This window comes from Branchiostoma belcheri, unplaced genomic scaffold (genome assembly GCF_001625305.1).
Source record: "Branchiostoma belcheri isolate BF01 breed outbred unplaced genomic scaffold, Haploidv18h27 scaffold61, whole genome shotgun sequence".
In the NCBI taxonomy this organism is placed as follows: Eukaryota; Metazoa; Chordata; class Leptocardii; order Amphioxiformes; family Branchiostomatidae; genus Branchiostoma; species Branchiostoma belcheri.
The window spans coordinates 1,593,163-1,607,685 of record NW_017804254.1 but is presented as its reverse complement, the minus strand read 5'-3'; the positions used below and the strand labels follow the sequence as shown (position 1 = coordinate 1,607,685).

Here is a 14,523-nt window from a genome sequence, read left to right as displayed (position 1 = left end):
CAAGAAACTGTCAATCAATCAATCAATCAATCAATCAATCAGTCAACCTGTTTATCAATCAATCAATCAATCAGTCAATCTGTAAATCAATCAATCTGTCTATCTGTCAACCAATCATTCAACCTGTCAATCATTCAATCAATCTGTCAATCATTCAGTCAATCTGTCAACCAATCAGTCAAGCTGTCAATCAATGAGCCAATCAATCTGTCAATCAATCAGTCAATATGTCAATCAATCAGTCGATCTGTCAATCGAACAGTTAACAACTGGATAGAGATACATGTACATGTTTTTGTAACTTCCACTTGACAATAGGAAAAGCCAGTCTTACTCTGTGGAATGTCCTCTGCTCGGAACACCCTGAAGATGAACATGGCAGGGCGGAGTTCCACACCGGCCGGGCGAAGAAGATTTCTGTGAAGAGATCATGGCAACATTTTTTCTCAGACTCAACTTTATTGCTCAACAGTTGTACATGGTACATTAAATGGCAGCAATGACAATGTGATCATACTATTCTCAGAGACTATTATGAGAAACTATGACTACAAGAGTATGGACGCAAATGGCGTATTGATATGATATACAATTTGCAGTGCTTTCAAACTTTCTTCATGTTGGTACACTGATACTGATGTCCAAAATGGAACATCACAATCAGCATACTGACAGGTTATTTCATTGTATTTCTTCCTTGCAAGGGCGCACACTTCATGTCATCAAAAACAGTTTAATTTTTATATGTGAAGTACATCTCTCCATACCTGTCTTTCATCTCTCTGTTTTGCATGCATGAACTACGTACTGTTTTCAGGTAGGACAAGATTAGAACCGCCATTATGATAGTGTAAGTTTGTACTTACGCTTCAATGTCATCAGAATCAACTTCTGCCTCGCCTTCTGCTTTCTCAGACTAGGGGAAAGAAAAGGAAAGAAACTGAACTTTTCTTCAATTGCCTACTTCAACTTCAAGCTTACAATTATATTGTTATGCTAGTTGTCCTTTATTTGTTCTGCAACTATAACATAAGTTCAACTTTATTTGTTGTGTACACATTTGTTCTTTTTAAATGGTTCAACGACTATTAAAGGCTATAAAGCATAATGCTACAAATAAAGGTCAGCTTGCTATCAGACAGTAATGCAAAGCTGGTGCATAATACATGATTGTTTAGACTTGTACACGAGTACACAAGAATGGTTTAACTGTTGACAAAACTGTGAGAACATCAATTATACATGTACTTTGCATCAAGACATCATAGAAGAAGAAAAAAATCATCTAAATCTCAAGTATTTTGAGTTAAACTGCAATGATCATGTTTTTGTTACTCTAACTGGAATTGGAGATACTTAATTATTAGCAACCCAATGGATATTCTAATGGTATTGAGTACTAGTGGGTTCATTAAGCAAGACTTGGAGAAGATTCTAGAGTTGTAAACCCTTACTGGAGGCTGCTCTCCAGGTCCGAGCACTATCATGGACATCTTCACGTATCCTTTAGCACCAGCAGTCGGGTCATTGGGGTCACTCAACAGGACCCAGCGGCGCAGGAAGGCATGGTCTAATAACAACAAGAAGGATTAGCAATGAAAAATCAGTTAAAATTCTGTCCTCTTAAACGTATTTCAATATGCAGTTAGAAAAGTCAGTAGAGAAAACTAAGGACACACCATTTCAATCTCTTGGTCCCTGAATTCGACATTCAATTTTTCCTGGTTTTTAAAAATTGGAAATAACTAGAGGCAACATTTGCAAGCAACTAATAAATATTTCACCATCTCTCCCTCCCCATCCAAAGTGACTTTTTGACAAATACATGTATGGACTATGGACTAAAAATATCACCCTACTTCAAAATGGAATCTTCCCAATTTGACCCCCATACAAGAATGGACTTGTCTCCAGCAAAACAAATCAAAGAACGAAGATATGAAATTAGTGCCTTAGGGTAGAGTCTATATCTGACAAGCTTTCAGTCAATTTAATATTAGTCGGCTGTGATTAATAAATGCCATTCAAATGTCAACTGCCAAAATGGCAATGTTACTTACTAGGTTGTCTGTGGACTACCCCTATATCCAGCTAAAGAAACAAGGTTGGAGAGATGTTAGCTCAACTGGGATTATACAAAGTTACATACAAACGTTAGATAGATCTTATAAATTAGTTATATAAAACCAAACAAGACAAAACAATATAAACTAGAAAGGCCAATATTTGCTTTGGAGCAAATACAGCGATGGGTTCACCACATTTTACGACATGGCAGGGAACAGTTGGATAGCTATTCCCTACTTTATTGGTTAGGATTTTTAATTGCATAATGCAAACTGTTGATTTTCAAAAAAAAAAAACGTTCATGCCCCGCATTCCAATGCTGGAGCAGAAAAGCTTGAAATACCTACCAAAACCCTTGAATAAAGACATACTGTCAGTATGGAAATGCTCTGTGCAGGTGTTAATCAAGTTAAATCCCAACAGCCAATCAGCAAGAAGTATAGAGGAAAGCTGCATGCCTATTGGTTGATGCCCTGCATTCCATTGTGATGACTCATGCCCAGACGTGTAAACACGGCACACTAACACAGTAATACATTTGCTATAACACAGCCAAAAAACTCAAATAAAACCATTCTAAAAGCCTGTATCACAAAAATTTAAAAAACGCCTAGGGGTATTTGCCCACTGTACCTCCATACCAAATTTCAGGACCTTAGGCCCTAAAATGAAGAAGCTGAATCCATTTAAAAAATGGCAGGAGAAGAAGAAGAAGAAGGAGAAGAAACATCAGAAAAAGCAATATGGGTTCACCACCACTTCGTGGTGTGGTGAACCCATAATTATAACATTAAAAAACAATTAAAGAAAATGCAACACATATGTATCAACAAAATAGTATTGACATGCTAGTATCAGTGCCCTATTACAGCTGATACACTAGAATATTTTCCATTATTTTGTAAGCACATCAAAGATATGGAAGATATCTTGTAAGATATGGAAAAAGCAAAATGTTTTGTCATAAGGTCATATACATGTAGTTACAGGGACACTGCATAGAATAGAAGAGTTGAACAGAAAAAAGCTTGAGCTAAAGGATTGTTCCATCTTTTTATGAATCAAGGTCCTTACTAATCATAATTCATGTACATACCTTAAAGGAGCCAATGAAGGCATCTGAACGAAGTTTGCGTGAGTTGAACACCTACATTTGTAAGACAAAGACTTCATCAGTGATGTATCACAAAACCTTTTAGGAAAACTGAGGATTCGTCTTGGTATAGTACAAGGGTACAGCATAGAATGTACTGAGCCCAAAATCCCTGTCACTCTTTTGCGTTTGACAAGTCAAAATTCTGTAATTGTTTCGTAAATCTATCCATAACTTTCATAGCATAAATTTATAGTAGTAATTCATATACATTTTTGTATATTGTGTGCGGATTTCATGGTATTTGATAACTGCTAACGCTTGAGAGTTGAGACTAGATGAACCCCCTCGACTAGCCCCCTGACTAGCCCCCTTACCCTCATATACCAACACAGTGTCTATTATGGTTGAAAGAATCAATGAAGAAAGTCAATGCTTTAGAATTTCTTTTAGAACTTCTTCAGATAGGTTCCCAACTCACCTGAATTTCTATCATTTCTCCAAATAACTCAGCAGGGGACTCGTGGAAGTTGAAGAAGAAAAGCTAGACACAAAAATGAAACAAACAAAAATTACAAAATTGATTTAATAACACCTCTGCAGCTGAATCTCAATCATCCAGTTTCTAATTCTGCAGCAACAGATTGCTTTAAATTGCCTGTGAGATTGCAAGGAAAAACAAATCACTGCTTCTACATATAACCTTTCAAAACATGAGTAAGGCACGAAGTGGTGTGGTGAGGACATATTGTTTTCTCTCATGTTTCTTCTCCTCCTTCTTCTGCCATTTCGTTAAATGGATTCAATTTCTTCATTTTTGGGCCAAATAACATGGCATGAAGGTTGAGTGGCCAAATACCCCATCTTGATGCAGGCTTTTAGAATGGTTTTATTTGGACTTTTTGGCTGTGTTATTATAGGTAAGGCCACACCAAGTAAATTTTATGGATGACGTCCTTTGGAGACCCTAAATCTAATGCGAGAGGGCGAAGAAAAAACAAGAAGGGCCCTAAAAAACAAGATGCCTAGATTAGAAATATATTAAGAGACGACAAATGTTAGGACACAAATTGAATGAGGTGACACAGTGTAACAAGCAAGAAGTCTTATTCATCATCAAAACAGCAATAATAGATCAGGTGGAACAGCAGTTGTCGTCTTGTGCTTTGGGGAGTCAGCAAGTTTCTTCAAATGTGGCAGCATGTACCAAACTGAATTCCTAATTGAAGTCATTATTTCCTTGCTTGATGCTTCATAAGCTTTGGTCCGTACAAACCTATTTGCGGCACTGTCGTGACTCTTTGGTCATAGTTACAGGAAGCGGAATTTTTGGTTTTTTTTTCTAGGAACAGGCCAAAATCAATGCGCGCGCGGACGTCATCCATAAAATTTACTTGGTGTGGCCTAATGTACTATAGCACTGTGTGCTACCCTGATTGGAGTGTGACCATATTTGGGCATAGGGCCAGAAGCCCAATGCCCAAATATGGGCAGCAGGTGCATCCCTGTTTGCAGACATGGTTGCTCATTGGCTGTTCCCTTAATCACTTTACTGCTAAATGAACACCTGTGTATCGTTCCACATACTTATAATAGGAATAATTACTTATTGGCCAGGACAAGAAGTCCTTTGTTGAAAATAGCATTACTAAGAGTATCCTAAACTTACCTCATCATAGAAAGGGCTGTCTGTATTTTTCTTGACTCTGGTCTGCTTGGACTGGTTGGATACGGTGACTTTACAGACAGGTGAAATGTTGGACCCGGCGATTCGTCGTCCCTCCAGAACCCTGATGCGTATCTACATGTATGCAACAAGAGGAACACTGTAAAAAGCATCATGAAACTGGTTGTTTGTTTTTTGGTTGGGGGGGGGAGAATGAGGTTCTCATCACACAATCTAATATTAACACAATTTAAGTTGTTGGCTCATGGATTTGATGCTTCATTTTTTCCTGATTTGACAACAAAAAAAACATTTCAGGCTATGAATCAACTCCAAAATGCTCAAATTTTGGCTCCAACAGTTGAAGGAAGTCCCTTCTTTTCAGAGCTGTACAGTTTTTCCATCTATCAATGTAGTGGTTTGAAACTTTGAAATTCATTGTTTGAATTGCAAACCAGCCTGGTATGTTGACTTCATGGCGCCTATTATAACATTTGGTGCATGCCTAGGTCTGTTCATTTTCTGTTTTTTTTACCCTGTCACTTCATTTTTTTCAGAAAAAATCAGAGAACCAATAAATCAAATTGGTGTGGCCTAATAGAACTTTTACTTTGGCAACTGCTCAGCTGGTTTTCTCAGGGCCCTGATAAACTCTGCTAACAGTACTTATTTTCAATGTGATGTAACAAAGTCTTCCAGGTTATGAAAAGAGAACCACATTTTTTAACATCAGTGAAACATTTTGATAAAATATTGTTCTGCTGCAACTTCTGCAAATATAAAACAGCAAATAAATGATCAAATGTTCTGGTGACTTTCATTGATTACTGATTTTTGCTACATTCTATGCAAACAATAATGTTAACTTTATATTAAAGCTTATCATTCATTTATCAGTATCAATACAATGATGAATATTGATGTTGCTATTGATCACTCACTGATTTCTGGGAAACATCACAAAAATCTTCCTACCTGGAAGTCCATGGGCTTATTGGACAGATTGCCAGGCAATTTCCTCCTAAGCAGAAAACACACAGGTTAAATACCTGAGATATCCTTCAATATAACAGGCAGATGAATGTACAGAATTAGTAAAAAAGACACGAAATGCTTGACACTCAGACATATGTGTCATGGCCATGGAGTCGGGCGGTGTAATGGTAGAGCATTCGACTATGAAACGGCGAGACCAAGGTTCCATCCCGTCGTACCCAGGACATGTTACACCCTTGGGAAAGGCACTTTACACGACTTTCCTCCCTCCACCCAGGTGTGAATGGGTACCTAACTTCGGTTGGGGAAAGTCGTATTGAGGTGACCTTGTGGCACCAAATGGCAGCCGCACAGACCCTTGGGACAGTTTTACAAATAAAGAGTGTGGCGCAAATATGTATTATGTGATTGTAAACCCTGCATCAATTCAGCTCTATAAAAGGCTGTAATGTTTGACCAATAAACCATTTATTATTATTTATATATGAGGTGCTCTCACCTTGCGGCTCCCCGGGAGGTTTTGCCACCCTTTGTGCTGACCACACCTCCTTCTTCCTGTAGGGCCTCTTCTGTACCTCCCTCATCATAGGTTAAGTCACCCACCTCTCCACCTACTCAATACACATAAATTTAGAAGTTTATCTTTTGGGAATGACATGGCCATGCTACACAGTGTTTACCAGTATTACATGTAGATGTTACTTTTAACTAAGAATGTTAATCTTTATACAAAGGTGAAAAAATACCATCCAGTATACCATCCACAACAAAACTCAAAACTTAAACTCGATGTAAAAAAACCTTGCAGCTAGAGCTTGACCTTCTTTGCAAAGAGATGCAGGAAATTTATTTTACTCACTAAAATTGCATTGACTGTCACTACAATGTACATAGAATACTTGCTCCACTGGGTAATAGGCATAAACTTTGCCTGTACCAAGCTCAGACAATGTCAGGCTTTAGGTTTGAATTTGGTTTACCATGAACAAGAGTAATATGATATTTACTCATTAAGCAAGCAAAGTCACATTTCATTTCACCAGATTATTTACTTAACAAGGTTATACGGCCTCTTGTGTTAGCTATGTCAAACATTTGCCATACTTTTTATCACCCAAAAGTCACCAAGCAGTTAAGTACTAGTTACAATGTAAACATACAGTTATCTGACAAGAAATCAGCTGAACCTGACCTTCTGCAGCTGCCTCGGCAGCAGGTGCTTCAGGTGCGGTTTCCTGGGCAGGTGGCTGGTACGAGATCCTCAGGCTGATAGTCGACTGACAAACACACAAGCCACAAACATCACTTTTTCTCTAGCCAGTAAGAAAACTTTCTCGAAATGACTGAAGATATTATCTTAAAGTAAATCACTCTATCTCTCTCCTGACTTCATTCTGAACTGTTGAAGTGACAAACTTTTATGTGTATAAAGCGTAATAAACTGATGTATCTAGCTTTAAGTGACTTCCTCGCTGATTTCAAATCATAGTAACTTTATCATAATTCATAACCCTTCACATATGAAAAACAGCTTTATATAATTATAGCACAACTCTTCAAATCATCTTCTTCATTACATGATGCTGAGCCCGCAAAATAGCGGATTACTATAGTATATGTATTAACACCTAAAACTCGTCATGCCATTCGGTGAAATGCAAAATGTTAATCGAGCTGCAGCAAAATTCCAGCGACTGTATAACTTCCCTCTAACTATTGCTTGATTTTTTTCATCAACGTATCTTCATCAAGTTCAGTCATCATGAACATTCAAATACCATTGCAAACATTAAATCTGCTAAATTTCTTGCCCATCACCCTTTAATATAAGAAATTCATGACATAGACAATAAAAAAACAATAGACTAGAAAAGATTAAAAATCAAACGTTATCATTTCAACAGATTAACTCATCACTAAACGACTCATTATATAAATGTATAAATACAGTACAGTACTTAATTTGTTAACTTAATTCTCTTCGTGATAACTGACTAGATAATCATCTATTATTCAATAGAATGAAGAGAGATGAGATTATTTTGTTCATAAGAAGTTACTACCTGTGATGCGCGTCTTCACTGATTTGTGTTTGAATGACTGTTATTGATTAGTAGTACATGTACATGTGTGTTCTATAGCATCTCACCATGGTGGGTCGCTTGTTACCATCCTGCAGGGTGAGGTTCAGCTCACAGGAGTGACTCGGTGCTGATATCACATCCCGCAGGGGAACCACACTCTCACCCAGTAACCTGTGTGGGTCAGACTTTATTTAGCTTTTCCATTACAAAACAGGTGATTGCTCACCTCTTCACGTTGTCTCCCCCACAAACATACAAATTACATATTTACAATATTAAATACATAATGTACAACTTGCACTCTACTGGACTGGAACCTTAACATTCTACTGGAACTGTTCATTAACTTTAGCCCTTAGTAAAACCTTAAACCAGTAACCTTACATTGGTCAGACTGGCATTCTACTGGATCTGTTCATTAACTTACTAGTAAGCCCTTTAAGGGTCAATAACCAAACCTTAACCTACTAACCTACATGAGTTAGACAGGCATTCTACTGGATCTGTTCATTAAATTAAGCCCTAGAGTTAAGAACGAAACATTGGTCAGACTAGCATTCTACTAGATCTGTTCATTGACTCAAGCCCCAATTAAGAACTAAACCTTAACCTATGAACCTACACTACTACATGGGTTAGACTAGCATTTTAGTCCATCTGTTAATTTACTCAAGCCCTAGAGTTAAGTACCAACCTTTTTAGTTAAGAACACAGGGACACATACGCTGGAAAACACAACCTTCTTGACCAAGGTAATAAACACAATACACATAGAAGGTAATCAGAGAGTGGTCCCCGTCATATGTGTCACATTTCTCGAATGTAGTAATGTGAATCCCTCACCTGTTTCTGCCCACACGTTCATAGTCTTTGACATTGACTGTCAGGCTGTCCGAAGGGTCCAGAGCCTTCCCTCCAAGGTCAAAGCTGAATGTCTGAGGATGCAAAATTACTTTTTTTTTTATTTTTTAAGACATCAAGAGTGTAAAACAATCTTGTTTATTTATATGGAATAGATGTGTTCTGTATTAAGTCAGGCAACATAAACATCAATGCTGAATACCTAGTGCAACCTTGACATAAAAGAGCTATAAAATATAATGTAAATCTAATAATGCAGCATCAGTACACTACTACATGTATGCACCTATGCACCTAAGTCTTCAAGACATTCTTAAGAAGGCCTCAATAACACTTTCTGTTAATGTTTGGGCTTTAGGGCACCTGACGGAATGTTGACCTTACAGCCTTCACAGAACAAACCAGATTAAAACATTCCTGTATTGTAAACAACTTTTAAACAGCATCATTCAATGTTATAATGTTGAAGAATTTTAATAGAAGAACAATTCATCTGAACACATGGGAGGTTTAGCCTATTTCTCACCTGGTCCCAGACTGGATTCAACTCATTTTCTTTGACCTCTGTTTTCTTCTTGTCACCTGTACGAAAACAGAGTTTTTGTCAATTCTTTATTTTGCAATCAGTTCTAACATTTGAATGTTAAGATGCCTTAAATCTGGGTGGTTAGATCAGTCTACATTTTTTTTTTGTACTTGCTTCATCAAGGGTAAAATGACAAAATTAATTATCCTGGAGATGAAGTGATATTGTCCGCAATGTGACATCTTATACTTGGATTAACTGTTGTTATTCCAACAGTTTATCTGGCAGGAATTCTTGGCTTTGCTTTGTCATCATTGGAAGAGAAAGTTTGTGGTCATAGGCTCAGGTACAGGAATGTGGAGTGTACTTTGAATGGTGTCAGTTTTAATAGGTAACTTTGTTGTATATTCAAGGACTACTCCGTAATATTACTACTACGTCCTGTGTGCATTTTAGGGATAGGCAAAGTAGAGTGGGTGAGGTGGCGTCAGTTTGAAATACACTGTATCTCTAATTATTCAATTTTTGCTTTTCTGCCATTACACATATTGTTGTTCTTGTGTAACTCTCTAAAGGGTTTTTAAAATCTTGTACTTTCTTGTACAATCATGGTCTGTCAAGCTCGGGCCTGTACCTTAGCATACTGGTGACAATACAGTTGTAACATGATAGACATATACATGTGCATGTACTACAGGAACTGAAACCAAGCAGCTTGATTTTGGCATACATGTAACTTCCTCTTCCTCTTGTCTAGTGGGTGACTGCATGCATATTCGGTATGCTTGGAGGGGATCTCATGAATGATACTGAATAATGCAAAAGTACCTATTCACGCAGAATTCAAATGCTCAATTATGCATAAGCAGAACCTACTCGAGAAATAATTCTCCCCTCCAATAACGTATTGTGTGTGTCAATCAAGAACAATGGCCCATTATTGAATCAAATGCAACAAAAATAGAAAATACAGTACTCAGATAACTGTTTTCTTTGATACCTTACGTCAATTGCATATTCAGTAATGGCAAAGGGCACTTGGTACCTCCCTGAAGTTAAACAAATTGTTTTGGAATTCTTTGGTTGCTCATCGTGACCATGTTATGTTTATTGACAAAAGAGATTTTGGTATGTCCGTCAATAAAGACGTGGAATCTTTTATTCATATTCGCCGATTACATTTTTGTTTCAAATGCCGTATAATAACAATAAGAAATGGCTGACAAGAAGAGCCACAAGAAGTGGGCTAATCGTATGTACATGTAAACCTAGTTGTAATTGTTTATTCCCAGAGGAGAGCAGCAACAGTTTATAGGACACACACATCCAAACGTGTAACGGGTGTTTCCCTTTGATGTTAGTCGGCACACAAACGGGTTGTTTCAGGTGAATCTACGACCAGTTACCGAGTACATCTACTTGTCGTACTAGTTCCTAGTTTTCTGACTGTACTAGTACGCCACGCCCAGCATAGCGCTGGGTATCATTTGTTATAACGGGAGTACATGACAGAGAAAACCACGCTCATACCTTGGAAGTCAAGTGTCGCGTACGGGTCGCTCTTGCCGACGAATTTTTCCACATTTGGCAAGTTGGCTGCGCTGAGGACCGTTACCTGTATGTTAGACATGTCTGAGCGGTCCTAGAGACCCGTGCTCAGATGTAGTTTGTAGAACTTCCGTGGGTCAGAACTAGCGGTCCACGGGGCTGTCTACATTCTCCAGGCGGCCAAATATGCGCCGCGAATTTTTAGCCCCTCCCTCCTACTTCCGGTTCTCCCACACACTTCGCAAATATACTATTAAAAAGCTTTGAACCTGTTCAGGATTCCAGGTAATGGCGTAACTCAAGCTTCCACTGTTGTTGAGGAAATTATCCTTGTTTCTTTGAGTTTGTTTGTTTTCACCAATACTAGTAGACTATATAAAGAAATTTTGTGAAGGCAAGGAGCTGGAAGTGAGTCAGATCGCCCGCTGAGAGTTCCGTCCTGCCCCCTTGTCCTGCACATTTACGTGGCAGCTGTTCTTATCGACAGTCCGTATTGGGTTACACCTCACGTCTGGGCAAAGGGCAAGAGAGGGGGCTGCCCTAGCACGGCCTTTGGCAGGTTGCAAGAAACCGAGTGAGTCCTTTGTGCAATCGAGAACTGATGTAGTCTGATATGCCACAATGGATAATCAGCACAAGCCCGATTCGTATAGAGATTGCTAGAGTCCTTGCTAGAGCCATGGAGGTTTTTCTTCCATGCTAGAGCGTATAGAAAATCTTTACATGGACTTTTTGAACACTTTTTAACAATACTGTCCCAGTGTGGATTGAGTTTTATACTAGGAGGTTTAGGCTGGGTGCAGGGCTGGGTGATACAAATTTATTAATATATTTACAGATAGATAGATACAGACAGATAACAAACGTGCACGCAAAAAATAACCCCAAACCCAAATCTCTGCTCGGAGAGTAGCCTGCGTCCGAGGATGTCCAAAAGGCACAAGTAGTCTCCAAGCAGATGTGGGGGTCCGTTGTGTTTTTGCGGGATCATAGTTTGTACGTTTTTTTTTTTTTTTTCATCTCTTCGCACCTACCTTCTCGCGAACTAAACATCTGCGCTGCGTGAAGATTTAAAGTACCGTATAATCCTCCCTCCAACATCCGCACTAGGAAGGAAGATGGGCGTAGGCGTAGGCGCCACTGAGGCGCGGACAGTAAACTTGTACCACGTTATAACCAGGCTACACGGAAGGACGGGTTTGGTATGTGGCTTGGCTAACTTCCCTTTCAGTTCCATGTAGTCTAGTGTAACAGCCTGCTAGTGCTAACAACGTGGTACCTAAACGCCAACGCCTGTCATGCGCGCCTACGCCCATAACGGTCTTACTTCCCGTGCGCAGATATTACTCTATAGGCAGAGGTTGGTGGGCAAGATTGTGACCTTTCCAGTAATACATATATATGCCTCGGTTTTTTTCCTGGGGTAGCGACAGAAAAAAACGGAGCATATCAAAAAGGTCGCCACGGTCCTCTTCTTGAAGAATACGCAGATATCTCCAAGTCCAAGCGGATAAAGGAAGGTAAGATCTGTGCCTAATGCCCAAGCAGATGATTGGATATATGACATACTAGTGATGCAAGATGTTATGGCCTTTTTTGATACAGTAAGTAACGTTCAACTAGTCTAGTAGTAACGTTACTTGTAGTGATAGCCCTGAATATGCTGACTGGAACAGAGCGATGGCAGTTGGTTGCTACTGAATGAACCGTAATTCTTGACGTAAATGAGGCAACACTAGTGGTACTTAGAACGGTGAATTAGGCAGAACCGGCAACTGAGAAAGCTTGATGTGTCCAATGCATAGTCAGGGAAAAAGTCTATAGCGAGTCATCTAAATACCGGTAGTGTACAAAACACTACAATGTAATTCAATAGCGCACCTAGGGACCTCAATGGGCAAGACAGTTATACCAATGAAGGTAGGCGGCTGGTGGTAGTACGAAATCCTTGGTAGTACTACTGTACAGTATAGAAGAAACTCTCTTTCAAAGTTTGTACACGTACACGTACATACAACTGGTATCTCACGCCTGGCTCTGCCCCATAAATATCCTAAACGAAGCGCAGCTACTGTCATTTCGTGTCGATACAAACGATGCTAGCGTGACATGTGTTTGTTTTACTTAGGGTACAGCATGAACAATTCATTAGAAAGGGCGGGTCCGTAGCAGCGGGAACCGTTCCGGTATTGTGACGCTGACAGCTCGACTTCACGCGCCGACGATCGATGCTTATCGATCAGTGAACCTGAGCGGCACGCCGGGCAGACGTCACTGAACGTGACCGTGAATGGAATGGAAACAGAGTTCATAGGGCAAGATATGCATCCGTTAGTTCAAGGCCCCTCCCCAATCAGAGATAGTGCCTGAACACCGGTATACGCAGTATGATAATGTTGTTAGCGATACAACGCAAGGTCCGCTGTTTCCCACCCTTTTAGCCATGACCTCTGTGTATACAGGCATTTGTCTGTAGCACTTCTACCCCGCCCCTCCCCCACACCCCCAATAAAACACCCTAAACACACTGTAAGATATAAAATCACGGCGTTCACTTTATAATACCTTAATCTCCAAGCAGATTCGGTGGGGCAAGGGGACTTTTTATTGGCCAGTCCTGTATCCATTGGCCGCCTGTATCCAACGTTCGCCCCACGAACGTTGGATACAGGCGGCCAATGGATACAGGACTGGCCAATAAAAAGTCCCCTTGCCCCACCGAATCTGCTTGGAGATTAATAATACCTTTGTATTCGATCTCGCAGTACGGGTCGCTTTTCCCGAACGTGTCGGTGTTCTGGAGATTCTGTGCGGCGTTGATCTGGATCTGTATCGACGTCGTCGCCGGCGGAGCCATGGCGGCCCTGCACTCACCACGAATCTCCCGGCCGATGGCCCTCTGTACAAGACCCTGTCAGTAGAGGGTATATCCAACCATCCAAGGCTGTGTGGACTGGAACTGCAGGAAATGCGAGGGCGTTGTTCGTCCCTAGAACTGCCCAAGGGCCTAGCTAGCCCCGGTGAACACTTGGCTCGTTGCCAGTCCCCCCTGTCATGCCTGTGCGATGACCCAAGACAAACGCTAAATTTACTGACATTTATCTTTTATGAGGACATAAATGAAAGGACTTTCCAGCTGTAAAGGGTACAACTACTGACGTCAGACTACAAAACCAAATCCAGGCTGGCTTGAGGATGATCCTGTCTGACCCCGTCTGGAAAACGTAATGATAAGCTGGGAAGTGCGGAATCTCGGGGGCGGACTTCACTGGCATGCAACTTACACTCCATGAAAGATTTATCATCTACTCTCCAAGCAGAGGTTTGGGTTTTGGCTTATTTTGGGGCGTGTTTTGTTTGCACTGGTATCTTTTTTTTACGCCAAACCAAGCCGCGGTAACAAAAAAAAAGATACCGATGCATAAAAGAAAGTCCGATAAAAAAGCATAAAAACACGCCCAAAATAAGCCAAAACCCAAACCTCTGCTTGTAGAGTATCATCATTGGACTGGCTGTCCTAATCTCCAAGCAGATGGAAGGTCCGCCTCACTACGTGAACGCTAACACAGACACTGTCACCCAGAACCGAGTATGGCCTCCCGAACTCTACCGAACTCCCCACCCGATGGTTGGGAGTAGGTCGGGAGCAAGGTCGGCTGTGGTTGGTACTCTCCAAGCAGAC

General features: G+C 40.2%; 1 protein-coding gene across 1 annotated transcript in view; it reads right to left on the bottom strand.

Moving 5' to 3' along the window:
- Nucleotides 1-11,063, bottom strand: part of LOC109482952 (dysferlin-like) — a 41,977-nt gene extending 30,914 nt beyond the window's left edge. Inside the window, exons 1-14 of the mRNA XM_019785853.1 lie at nt 10,824-11,063; nt 9,294-9,349; nt 8,750-8,841; nt 7,972-8,077; nt 7,015-7,099; nt 6,322-6,433; nt 5,802-5,847; nt 4,830-4,961; nt 3,642-3,704; nt 3,164-3,214; nt 2,061-2,091; nt 1,455-1,570; nt 867-916; nt 335-417 (exon numbers count right to left, since the gene is read on the bottom strand). Coding sequence (XP_019641412.1) covers nt 335-417; nt 867-916; nt 1,455-1,570; nt 2,061-2,091; nt 3,164-3,214; nt 3,642-3,704; nt 4,830-4,961; nt 5,802-5,847; nt 6,322-6,433; nt 7,015-7,099; nt 7,972-8,077; nt 8,750-8,841; nt 9,294-9,349; nt 10,824-10,923 — 1,123 coding nt within the window. The 5' untranslated portion in view covers nt 10,924-11,063. The remainder of the gene's footprint in view (nt 1-334; nt 418-866; nt 917-1,454; nt 1,571-2,060; nt 2,092-3,163; nt 3,215-3,641; nt 3,705-4,829; nt 4,962-5,801; nt 5,848-6,321; nt 6,434-7,014; nt 7,100-7,971; nt 8,078-8,749; nt 8,842-9,293; nt 9,350-10,823) is intronic.
- Between the last annotated feature and the right edge of the window lie 3,460 nt (nt 11,064-14,523).